Genomic DNA, 12,674 nt, shown 5'->3' with positions numbered 1-12,674 from the left:
ACAAAACGCATACAAAAAAGTAGAATATAACTTGTAGGATTTTGGTTTTATTTGACAGTGAACACAATCAATATTTTCATGATTAAGAAGGGCAAGTCTAGCCTTGTAGCTTTACTGGTTCACTAAATTCTTCAAGATACACAAAAGGTTCCCTGTGACCTCACCTCAACACATTTATAACATGCGTTAAGGAAATGTTCCTTTTAATGCAGTTTGGAAATTTCAGTAACATACTAAGAGTACAACTACAATTTCAGCGTTTCTAACAAACAGTACCAGCTGGACAGATTGGAAATGCTGATCAGACCCCTGTAGATTTCAGAGCAGTTGACTTCTGAAACCTGTGGAAGAGCTTTCATGTCCAGAGCAGAGCAGCTGACTTCTGAAACCTGTGGAAAAGCTTTCAGTGTCAAGAGCAGAGCAGCTGACTTCTGAAAGCTGTGAGAGAGCTTTCATGTCCAGAGCAGAGCAGCTGACTTCTGAAACCTGTGAGAGAGCTTTCATGTAAGATCCCCAGTAAAGTCAGTTCCACTAAATAAATTAATGAAGAGTTTGCGCTGATGAAAAACCCCGAAGAAACTTTTTTATGATTTTAAAACATTTTCCTGTTTGTTACTCTCGGCAGAACAAGGCAAATCTGACAAAGCAGGGGCTAGATATGAGAACAGTTCTCACTATTTTAACAAGACACTTGTTACAGCATATTTCAACGGGAAAAGCACTATTGAAACAAAAAAAAAAGTCAGGAACATTACATTTCCCACCACTGGTGTAAATTCAATGGATGCACAAGCTGATAACCATGCCATATATCAGCAGTACTGTATGTACAGAATAGTGTCATGCTATTTTTAATCATCACAATTTGAAAAGCAGGTCTGCACATATATGCAAAAAAAAAGTGTCATACAGACATGTGTCATGAACGGACAAGTAGACACTTCCAGGTATCCCCACAATTCTACATAGCTTTTAAGGGGCAGTGCATTAATAAGGCAGTTTGTAACCAGGTACTGGGGCGAGACTGTCATGAAGGGGGGATACCTGATACGAAACATACCAGGAACCCCCCCCCCCCCTTCCCTCCTGCATCCGCCCATGCAGGTATCCACAGAATTCTGCAGTTTGTAATGGGAATAATATAGGATAAGCTTGGCTGGTCCATATACAAAAAGTGCAACAAAGGGTTTTGACCTTTTAATAGGATCTGAAATACATTCTGAGGCTGGACTGACCAGTAAGAGGAGCATTCTTTACCTTCAGTTTCTCAAGAAGAGACCTTTGAGTGTCCCATAGTAAAAGCAAAGTGTAATAAAGCACAGTGAAAGCATTGTAAAGCATAGGCAAGCATCATAAAGCCCACAGAGGTATGTTCATTAAAAACATGACAAACCATTGTTAACTATTATTATTTATTTCTTAGCTGACGCCCTTATCCAGGGCGACTTACAATTGTTACAAGATATCACATTATTTTTACATACAATTACCCATTCATACAGTTGGGTTTTAACTGGAGCAATCTAGGTAAAGTACCTTGCTCAAGGGTACAACAGCAGTGTCCCCACCGGGGATTGAACCCACGACCCTCCGGTCAAGAGTCCAGAGCCCTAACCACTACTCCACACTGCTGCCCAACTATGGCAAATTCTTAGTATAACCATAGGAAAAGCACGGGACAGCTGCCACATTACTGTGCAAAATCACCGTGGTAAACTTTTATAAGGTGTGTTTTATATACATTGCAGTTGATTCTATTAAAAGGTATCACCAAAGGGAAATGTTGTGTACTTAATTTGAAATAAATTTCCTCTTGAAATTCTGCATGATGCAATTGAGATATACTCTGTTTAGTTAACAGCAATGATAACAAATAATAAAGAAACAGTATTGCAGCTTTTAAAAGATTCAGACAGAGGGACATGTTGGTAAACAGGAGAGAATGTTGCCAAAAGGACTGTATTTGTACATTTCCATTCATTCTGTAGCAGAACAATTACTCAACTGGCTCCCCGTTCTAGTAAACAGTGATTGAATCTCTGTAAACTTTCTCTTGGCTCCCAGCCTGAACACCATTCACAAGCGCCAAATTTCATTGGAGTTTTGCCGTACATTTCTTGCTGCGGTTTGAAAACTCACTGCTCACTAAACTACAGGATGGTGGTGCTAAATGACCTTTGCACAGTGATTAAGATGCTCTCTTGTGTTATGCGTGGTGCCCAGTTTCTGCCAGCCCCCAGATAGAAAAGCAGTGTCTATTCAAAGCACTGTCCACTAGACCAGTGATTCTCAAAGTTTTTGTACAAAGTGGTACTTGACCCGCCTCCCCCCCCCCACTACTCCACAGCACTCCACACCACACCCCAATAAACATTTTAAAATCCAACATGCCACTGGCTTCTCTGTATGTCACTGCTGTTGTGTTTTTTTCTTTTGCACGAACCAGCCAATCCATCATAAGAGCAAACTTTTTTGTATATATATATATCTTTTTTTAATAAGAGCAAACTTAACAAAGCAAAGAATAGTCTGCCGATTGTGCCCAATGCTTACTAATGTGCACGCCACGTAGTAAGCCAATAAACAACGTCCATCACCAGATGGCAGCAGACTTCATCCAATAATATGCAAGCTTAAATAAAACGCCCCAGTCATATGACCAGTGCCATCTAGAAACGTTGACACGTCAGCAGGCTCAGCAGTAAGGTTTGCTTTAAGGTATGTAGGTAAAGGATGTGCACGGTAATTATTTATTTTTTAATGCCCCCCCCCCCCAGGATACATTCTGCGCCCCCCAGTTTGAGAACCACTGCACTAGACAGCATGGCTTGAACTGAAAAGATTAAATTACCACGCTCTTAAAGCACAAAGACATACTGCATGCTGTTTAAACAGAGCCCAATTACTCTATTATATGTTTCCTTTTATGTTCATTGCATTACTCCCTGCAGTGCTTACTGTGTTATGAGATAGCACTGTGTTTAGCCACCTGGACTCTATTAGGTTATAGTGTCTGGGAAAGCTTTCATGGCGGAATGTTGAGAAGGCATGTTTTTTTTTTCTTCTGCTCACATTCCATACATTCATTGAAATCTTATTCCACAGGTCCTACAGTTTGTGTGTGATTCTCATAGAGTACTTTACAGCGTACTTCAGATTCTCATAGAGTACTTGTTTGTGTGCCACAAACAAGCAGAAGCACATTTGCGAAATCACTGTGTAACAAGTACTTCAATGTTATGCGCACTGTTCTTTAGCTTGTACTAGAAAGAGTTTGACTGCATCAGTGATGAGAATGCGTAGTGAAAGGCTGCACTCTTTTATACAGTTGTATGGTTAAATTTGGATTTATTTATTTACTGGAATCAACCCTGAACTGAATCTGAATTGATCTTATACACCAGGCCCAGGTTTTACAAAGCTATAGATCAGTATTTACCCAAAACCTGGCATTCAAGAGAATACGATCTGCACTAAGACAATGCTTACATACAGTAGATCTGATCTGCACCAATGCCTACATGTGCTAGATACAGTTATGTAAATACCAGATTAGTTTAGTGTAATATGGGCTTTCTGTTTAGCACAATGAAGATGCAGGAGAGCTGCTTTCCAGCCATCCCTGAATATCACCCCCGATATCTACCTGGTAAACTGGGAACTTCATTCCTTTCAAAGTTTGTCATCTTTTTTATACTTTTTTAAATACACTGATGAATTCTCAGGAAATGTCATATCAAATAAAAAACTTAAATAAATGGCCTTGCATATATACAAACAGAAAACTTAAAGGTAACATATAAGGGTCTGTAAATACAGACAGATTGTATCAAAAGTCTAAGACACTTTTATGAATGGCAAATTATATTTCATTCCTAATAAATAACTCCTGCGCTGAAGCTAGGGTGACCAGATTTCCAAAACTCAGAACCGGGACACAGATTAAAAAAAGTCTTAAATGTGGATTCTAAAACATAAACAATTACAAAGTGCTAACTTTTGACAGACGGTACCTAATATGGAATTCGTTGTGTTTGCTGTGAAAGGGTTCCTGGTGTTCGTTCTCAGTGTTTGCTGTGAAAGGGTTCCTGGTGTTCGTTCTCAGTGTTTGCTGTGAAAGGGTTCCTGGTGTTCGTTCTCAGTGTTTGCTGTGAAAGGGTTCCTGGTGTTCGTTCTCAGTGTTTGCTGTGAAAGGGTTCCTGGTGTTTGTTCTCTGTGTTTGCTGTGAAAGGGTTCCTGGTGTTCGTTCTCAGTGTTTGCTGTGAAAGGGTTCCTGGTGTTCGTTCTGGGTGTTTGCTGTGAAAGGGTTCCTGGTGTTCGTTCTGGGTGTTTGCTGTGAAAGGGTTCCTGGTGTTCATTGTTGTGTTTGCTGTGAAAGGGTTCCTGGTGTTCGTTCTCTGTGTTTGTTGTGAAAGGGTTCCTGGTGTTCGTTCTCTGTGTTTGCTGTGAAAGGGTTCCTGGTGTTCGTTCTCAGTGTTTGCTGTGAAAGGGTTCCTGGTGTTCGTTCTCAGTGTTTGCTGTGAAAGGGTTCCTGGTGTTTGTTCTCAGTGTTTGCTGTGAAAGGGTTCCTGGTGTTCGTTCTGGGTGTTTGCTGTGAAAGGGTTCCTGGTGTTTGTTCTCTGTGTTTGCTGTGAAAGGGTTCCTGGTGTTCGTTCTGGGTGTTTGCTGTGAAAGGGTTCCTGGTGTTCATTGTTGTGTTTGCTGTGAAAGGGTTCCTGGTGTTCGTTCTCTGTGTTTGCTGTGAAAGGGTTCCTGGTGTTCGTTCTCTGTGTTTGCTGTGAAAGGGTTCCTGGTGTTCGTTGTTGTGTTTGCTGTGAAAGGGTTCCTGGTGTTTGTTCTCTGTGTTTGCTGTAAAAGGGTTCCTGGTGTTCGTTCTCTGTGTTTGCTGTGAAAGGGTTCCTGGTGTTTGTTCTCAGTGTTTGCTGTGAAAGGGTTCCTGGTGTTCGTTCTCTGTGTTTGCTGTGAAAGGGTTCCTGATGTTCGTTCTCAGTGTTTGCTGTGAAAGGGTTCCTGGTGTTCGTTCTGGGTGTTTGCTGTGAAAGGGTTCCTGGTGTTTGTTCTCTGTGTTTGCTGTGAAAGGGTTCCTGGTGTTCGTTCTCAGTGTTTGCTGTGAAAGGGTTCCTGGTGTTCGTTCTCAGTGTTTGCTGTGAAAGGGTTCCTGGTGTTCGTTCTCAGTGTTTGCTGTGAAAGGGTTCCTGGTGTTCGTTCTCAGTGTTTGCTGTGAAAGGGTTCCTGGTGTTTGTTCTCTGTGTTTGCTGTGAAAGGGTTCCTGGTGTTCGTTCTCAGTGTTTGCTGTGAAAGGGTTCCTGGTGTTCGTTCTGGGTGTTTGCTGTGAAAGGGTTCCTGGTGTTCGTTCTGGGTGTTTGCTGTGAAAGGGTTCCTGGTGTTCATTGTTGTGTTTGCTGTGAAAGGGTTCCTGGTGTTCGTTCTCTGTGTTTGTTGTGAAAGGGTTCCTGGTGTTCGTTGTTGTGTTTGCTGTGAAAGAGTTCCAGCCAATCAGCGTGCAGCATCCAAACATTCCATTTTTTTTATAAATAATGATTATAGCCGGAGATTCATAGCTCTGACTGTGCTGGGACCTGGGTGTATTGTAACTTCACAGATTATTAATTCACACAAATCAACTTCTGCTGTAATTATCAATTTAAAAATAAAACAATCTGTTTTTTCCCCCTCTCGGTAAATGAAAAATAAACTAGAACCATTCTTAAAACTCCAATTTTAAAATAACTTTGCTCACAGAAGCAAGCCCACCCATCACATTAAAATAAAGAAAGGTAAGTCTATGGTTATTCTTAGTATTATAGTGATTTTCTTTTTTTGAATGTGCTTATTTTTCAGTCAGCTATACTGTTTATTGTGTGGTCCGCCGAGATTAAAAAAAAAAAATCAGGTGGTCTGCGAACAAAAAAGTTTGAGAACCAGTGCGCTAGTCTATACGCTAGTCTACCTAGCGAATAGAACAAAATGGATGGAAATGCATCAAACTTTTTTTTTGGTTCGGATCAAGAAAATGTATGCGCTAACCATTTTGTTTAAACTCGTGATGTCATTACATACAGCTCTTTGTTCGCTCAGTTTGCAAGAAACCTACGATAAGATTTGCATATATTTTTTGTGCAAAATTTTTGTAACTTTGCTACAAATTTGTTTGCCTTGTTGATGGAAACATAGCTACTGATATATGACCCCTAATCACGAAAATCTAATTTTGCGCACAATATAAAAGTCTAAAATGCAATAATTAGCACAGCGAGTGCAGTACCAATTGTTTGCAAAATAACTTAACAATAGTTATTTATAATAACCATTTTTGAAACCCTATTTTTTATATAAAATAAAAATGGCATATGCATCTGTTTTATGAACACCTTTCCTGGAGTTGTAATATATTTGTATATAGATATGTATCTTTCTGATGGAAATACTGTCCCTTCAAAGGTAGAGAACCCACAGTTAAACCGCAAAATGGGCTCAAATTAAGTCACTGCTGGTACGTTGAAGCTGAAAAAGCCTTATGACATCTTGTGGTCTAAATTGGTACATTGCAATTGATCTCATAGACCGTCTTTTTTAAGCCTTGTTTGTGGTACATTGCAATTGACCCAGACTGTTCTAACGATTCTCCATTGTTTTCCTACAAAATAAACGCACACGTAGACAACACACTAAACACAATGCTAACCTTTAGATATTAATAATGTGGAGCTCTGTGGAGCTCTATACTGACATCCTAATATTTATACATCTAAGGATCTCATTTTAATAGCTGGGTGATTAAATAAATCATCCCTGCTCGAAAACACCAGTGGGTTTAGTTAAATGGTGCGACTGTTTAGATCATTAAAATTGACTGATTTAATACACTTAAGCAGTGTCTTAGTTTAAATATATATATATATATATTCCATAGTTATAGGTTTTTTTTTGTATCTTATGAAAATGTTTTATTCATAAAAATTTATATGGAATTGTCTGGCTCTTTAAGTTCCCCTTGGTCATTCGTATGGCTCTATTACCTGAGACATTGGACAGCTCTGGTCTAGCTGGTATTGTTTCTGATTTCCTCAGGATTTTAAAGGGTTAAATCCAGGGTCAAGGGATAGTTCATAGCTAAGAAATGCATCTTAGTGTTTTTATATGTATTTAAACTACCCAGGATATGGAACATTGAGCTACAGTATCACCATTACCGTGGCAGCAAAGCAAACAGGAGACAATATGCAATCACACTGTGCATTAAATACAGTCATAAGGCAACCAAATAGGTGACTGGGGATGACAGGCTGACAGATGGAAAGAGCCTGGTTCTTACACAATAAAAGGCATGGTTTTTACAAGGGTTATACCTTTGGTATAGCAGCCAAAACACGTTCCATGTTACACACACAGACTTCTTGAAGCAAGTAATAGTTTTTATTTAAGATGCTGTGGCAAAGTGGTTTGCATAGCGCAGGTGTATGGGGTGATGTGATTAGGACACAGAAGACAGACAGCAAAGTTCACAGTCCAAACAGGTTTTATTTGTAATCCTGATCTGGCGACCACAAAGAATAATCCCCAAAACACAAGGTGTCGCAGTCCCAAAATAATAATAAAGACACAGTTTGTAATGAATAAACACAGTTGTACACACACAAGACACCCGTTCACAAGTCCAGAGTAGTGTAGTAGTGTTGAGCTTGTGGGGATTTACTATTTATTTGTGAACAATGGTGAAGTGTTGTCCGGTTTTGTGCTGGCCTGTAGCGACAGCTCCGGATTGTGTTGTTATTATTATTATTATTATTATTATTATTATTATTATTATTATTATTATTTCTTAGGAGACTCCCTTACCCAGGACGACTATATGTAGATGTTATATACAAAAAATACATATCAAGAATTACAGTACAATTACGAGCAAGATTCAAAATATTTATTAGCTGTCTAATAAATAACGAACAGTACAATTAGATGATACAAACAAACAAAACACTCACAGTTATTTTACACTCCTCCTTCAGCAGTTCTCTCTTAACCATTACAAAGGAACAGATCACCTAGCCATGTCCCCTATTTGTACCTTCAGTCACGCCCCCTTGGTTAGCGAGTGCAACCGGTTCTCCTCAAATCTGCAGATGCCACATCGCTTTCCCTCTGGAGCGATGACGTAATGTACCGCATTGAATCTATTCAGTCTTGAAAAAAGAAGACTACGCGGCGATCTGATTCAAACATTCAAAATCCTAAAAGGTATAGACAATGTCGACCCAGGGGACTTCTTTGACCTGAAAAAAGAAACAAGGACCAGGGGTCACAAATGGAGATTAGATAAAGGGGCATTCAGAACAGAAAATAGGAGGCACTTTTTTACACAGAGAATTGTGAGGGTCTGGAACCAACTCCCCAGTAATGTTGTTGAAGCTGACACCCTGGGATCCTTCAAGAAGCTGCTTGATGAGATTCTGAGATCAATAAGCTACTAACAACCAAACGAGCAAGATGGGCTGAATGGCCTCCTCTCGTTTGTAAACTTTCTTATGTTCTTATCTGTGCCCCCTTTCTAGATGGCCGACCTCCACCTAACCCTGGGAATGAATTGTCAGGCCATCCAGTCCAAGGCACTCTGTTCCCGTTACACTGCAACCTCACAGGTCGGGAGGGAGAGTTATCTCCAAGAATCATTCTGTCTCAGTCAAGATGCTTAAAAAAGAAAATGAAACCAGTATGCCATCCTAGTATCTCAGTGATCAGAGGCCAGTCCCCTATCCATTGGGCTACAGCAAATATCCCGGCAAGCCAATCGGATTTCATGTTGTATATCAGCGACGATGCTGCACTGAAGTCAATAAAAAATGCCCTAGTTCTGACTAACATATAAGGAAATGACTGGCATGTCTGTTCAATTGTGACCTTGTCTCTACTTGATCAGGTAAAAAAACTGCAGATATTTTGATTGCAACAAAAACACATCTTGAACCAACCCAAACCCAAGCCTCACTATCCTTATATGCCATACGTTATATGATTGTGGCCCTATCATTAACTGTAAATACATTTATAGTTAATGTATTTATAGTTAATGATAGGTTTGCTATAAATGATCTGTGAGCTTTACCCCCTTACGACGAAATAGTTCAGCAGCAAAATTTTGTTCCATGCGTTTTACTTAAGTAGGGGCTGTATCTATTTTCATGATAACTGTATTTTATAAAAAGCCACATTCTAACACACAGCACTGTGTTTACAGCCATGGCAGACAATGCTACTCACAATTCATCTGTCAGCACTCCTGCCAGTAAAATGCAGGTCCCGTTAAAGCAGGAGACATCTGAAGACATTTCAAGCATTGCATAACGTGTGTTTACAGCGTGCAGTGGCTTCATGAGCATGGCTGCATGCCAGCCCCGGATCCCTCCAGCTGAACGATTATTAATGCAAGGCATGGAGTCCATTTCAACGGGCTGCCACCTCGGACAGCCCGAATTATGTTTTCGTTCCGTAAAAAACAACTTTTGATGCACCGCAATCCAGGAGGGTGTTTTGTATTAAGAGATGAGGACATGTGTGCCTTGAATTATGCACTTGGAAAACACGGGCTGGCAGCACTTTAGAGAAGAGGAGAGGACGGGAAGGCAAAAAGCTTTGATGCTAGGCCCATGTGTTTCTGTCAAGCAGACCTGTCACTGTCAAGCTGGATAGTGCAAGGCAACAAAACTGCATTATCTTCTAAAGGAGGAATTAAACCACACTATCATAAACACAGACAGCTGTTGTATTGTGTCCGAATATAAATCTGTTATATAAAAATGTTACTTATGCGATATTACAATATAAACTCCTTCAACTGAGATCATTTTCAGACCTCTTTATTATCACTGTGGGCTCAATGAAGCCCACGTATCCTGTCACTGCACTATAAAATAGCTGTTCTGTGTGTAACAGGGCGGGCTGCTTCCAAACCAGTCAACACGCTTCACCACAACAGAGCCAGACTTCTAGCCTTGTCTCACCACAAGGGCAGTGTGTCAGTTGTGCACTATAACGCCACCCCCCAAGGTGCTGACTCACATCATTCACACCGGGTCTGTGTACCTGTAGAACGACCACGTTCGACACTGTAGACTGAGGCTTCAAGACAGTTTTGCAGATCTTTTTAAATCAGTTCAAGACGATGTAAAAAAAAATGGGTTTAACATATAAATAAATGTTGCTATTGTTTTATTAGCATTTGAAAAATAAATACATTGACAGATAGCCAGCTGCTGCCTGATAACATACAAATACAACCAAGGGAATTGATTGGGCTGGTACTCAAGTCTGTCTATTATGTACAAGCATCTGAATGATAAGCTGAATAAATAGTGTGGTTTATCAGCAGTGAGAACACTAGATGGCACACTGAACACTCTTCAGGGCTGTTCAGAGATAAGCTTTGATCGTCTTTACAGATAACCTGGCCACTCCTCAGCGGCGACATGCCTCTCACTCAGTCAGAGGGCTCGGTTTTACAAATGCAGAATAATAAACTGCTGTGCTCTCCACCATGATCCTCGTTTTTAAATGTCTTTTCCAACGATGGGACTCAAGCAGCAGAGGTTGCTATCCAGGGTACTGAAACCTTCATGAAGTCAGTCATAGTTACTGAGCTGAGCTATACAAAATACCACTAGCCAATCTAAATAAATGTGTTGTTTATAGCAACCACGGTGATTCAGTCTGCAATGTATTTAAATGCAGCCACAGATATCCTGGCCATTCCTCAGTAATTCCTCAGTGCTAACCGCTGCTTTACAATCATTATATTACCTCCTGTTAACACTCGCAACATTATCACTGCTCCCCTTTAGTGCTAACCGCCGCTTTACAATCATTATATATTCTGTAATGTATAAAAGCTGCAAGTCACCATAGGTAATGTAAGAGTTTTAAATCACAACATTCTAACAGGCAAACTTAATTAATCTGTTGGTCTAGTAAAACCAAATTGGTTATAGTTTTGTAGATATTTGCTTAGTTACCAGTCATTCAGTTTAATTTCCTTTGCTGGTCTCAGATGCATAGAGTGATTGTTAGTTGGAGACTTTAAGTATTTCATTTAAAAAGGACAGGGGTTATTTCAGTTCATATTAATCTAATTAGAAATGTATTGCTTAATCATATATTCCTAATGAAATCACTATAAATTATGAGGCTTGTGTGGATGGGCTCTCCCTATAATTGGACTAGGAATTCAAAGTCACTATACTTAGGACAAATTAATTGCTGACATTTGCTTGTCATACAGTTGTCTTTGTTTTACATTCCTGCAGTACTGTAGATAGCATTTGCTTTTCATACAGTTGTCTTTGTCTTACATTCCTGCAGTACTGTAGATTGCATTTGCCTTAATGCAAGCTTCCTGGGAAAAAGACTGTTATGTTGTTAACAAAAATAGTTTGATACCACTTAGGTTAGCGTAGAAATATTAATAGTATGTACTGTAGTAGTTCTAGCGTTGAATACATACATTCAGCAAATATTAATAGTATGTACTGTAGTAGTTCTAGCGTTGAATACATACATTCAGCACTAGAGTGACTATTTCTTTTGTAGTCTTGCTTTCATCAAATCCAAGACACTTTCATTTAATGACAAACATTTTGTAACACTGTAGTCAAACCGTTTGTCATTGAATTTAAGTTTATTTTAGTATTTATAAATTGAGCACGAGTGAATCTTTAATAGTTATGCCTGATTCATTCAAATCCAGCTACAGTACGACTGGGAGAACCGCACTGTTCCAAATGACACTGCATTGCTGGCCAGATGAAGAGCTTGATCTAAGGAAAGCAGTTCTCTGAATTCAGCAGTTTGATATAGGGATGAACATAATTTTCTTGAACATACAATGTTATATAAACAGAATAACAGCTACAGTTCATCCTCTGCGTGTGTTGTATAGTTCATTGTTGTTACACAATCATCATTTCTGTTCTTACAATAAAATAAAGCTAAGGGGCAATATGGTTCAGCACCCTCATTGTGTCTTTCACCTCTGATGCGTCAGGTCACCAGTGAAAGGGGTCTGCCGGGACCAAGTTTGTATCAAAGCCAGGACACAATCCAACAGTCTCTGCTTGAGAGCATCCCAAGACTGAATGGCAGAGGGTATTCGTGACAAGCCACAAGGGGATTGCACGGTTGAAAAATGCCCAAACAAATCCACCTCAGGGTGTATGCTTATCAAATCACGAGTTAAGCAGGCATTTAACAAAATGCGTTTTTCAAGAATGTAGTGTCTCTTTTTAAAACACATTTCAGCAGGTTTACTTGATGAAGCAGCTTGTAAATTACCAGTGCTCCCTGTTGGTGCGGTGCTAGCACATGGTATATTCACAGTTCTGTGCGCTCTCTGTATCGTTTCTCCACCATCGTATAACATTTCTCTGTGTGTTTTTCTCTTACAGTCACAACAACCTTGTCACCTGGGTCAGGCCATGCAAGAAGGTGCAATGAAACAGAAAAGAATTTCTGTGTGAACGGAGGCGTGTGCTACTACATAGATGGTATAAACCAACTCTCATGCAAGTAAGTGAGTGTAATCTTCCTATTCTCACTGCTGTCTGTGCTAAGTCTTTCAGTTCCGTTTACATCTCCTGAATACAGCTCCTTTCCTTTCTTCAGTCATGTTATGTACTGTGATGTAC

The 12,674-nt window shown here is 39.8% G+C and overlaps 1 protein-coding gene across 5 annotated transcripts in view; it reads left to right on the top strand.

Annotated features, from left to right (window-relative positions):
• The window catches only part of LOC117431582 (pro-neuregulin-2, membrane-bound isoform), a 425,631-nt gene that overhangs the window by 353,502 nt on the left and 59,455 nt on the right, over positions 1-12,674 (top strand). For all 5 annotated transcript variants that reach the window (XM_034052673.3, XM_034052674.3, XM_034052670.3 and 2 more), the window contains exon 4: positions 12,435-12,555. In XM_034052673.3, coding sequence (XP_033908564.3) covers positions 12,435-12,555 — 121 coding nt within the window. The remainder of the gene's footprint in view (positions 1-12,434; positions 12,556-12,674) is intronic.

The sequence above is a fragment of the Acipenser ruthenus genome, chromosome 22 (genome assembly GCF_902713425.1).
Source record: "Acipenser ruthenus chromosome 22, fAciRut3.2 maternal haplotype, whole genome shotgun sequence".
In the NCBI taxonomy this organism is placed as follows: Eukaryota; Metazoa; Chordata; class Actinopteri; order Acipenseriformes; family Acipenseridae; genus Acipenser; species Acipenser ruthenus.
This window is presented reverse-complemented; position numbering and strand designations above follow the sequence as displayed.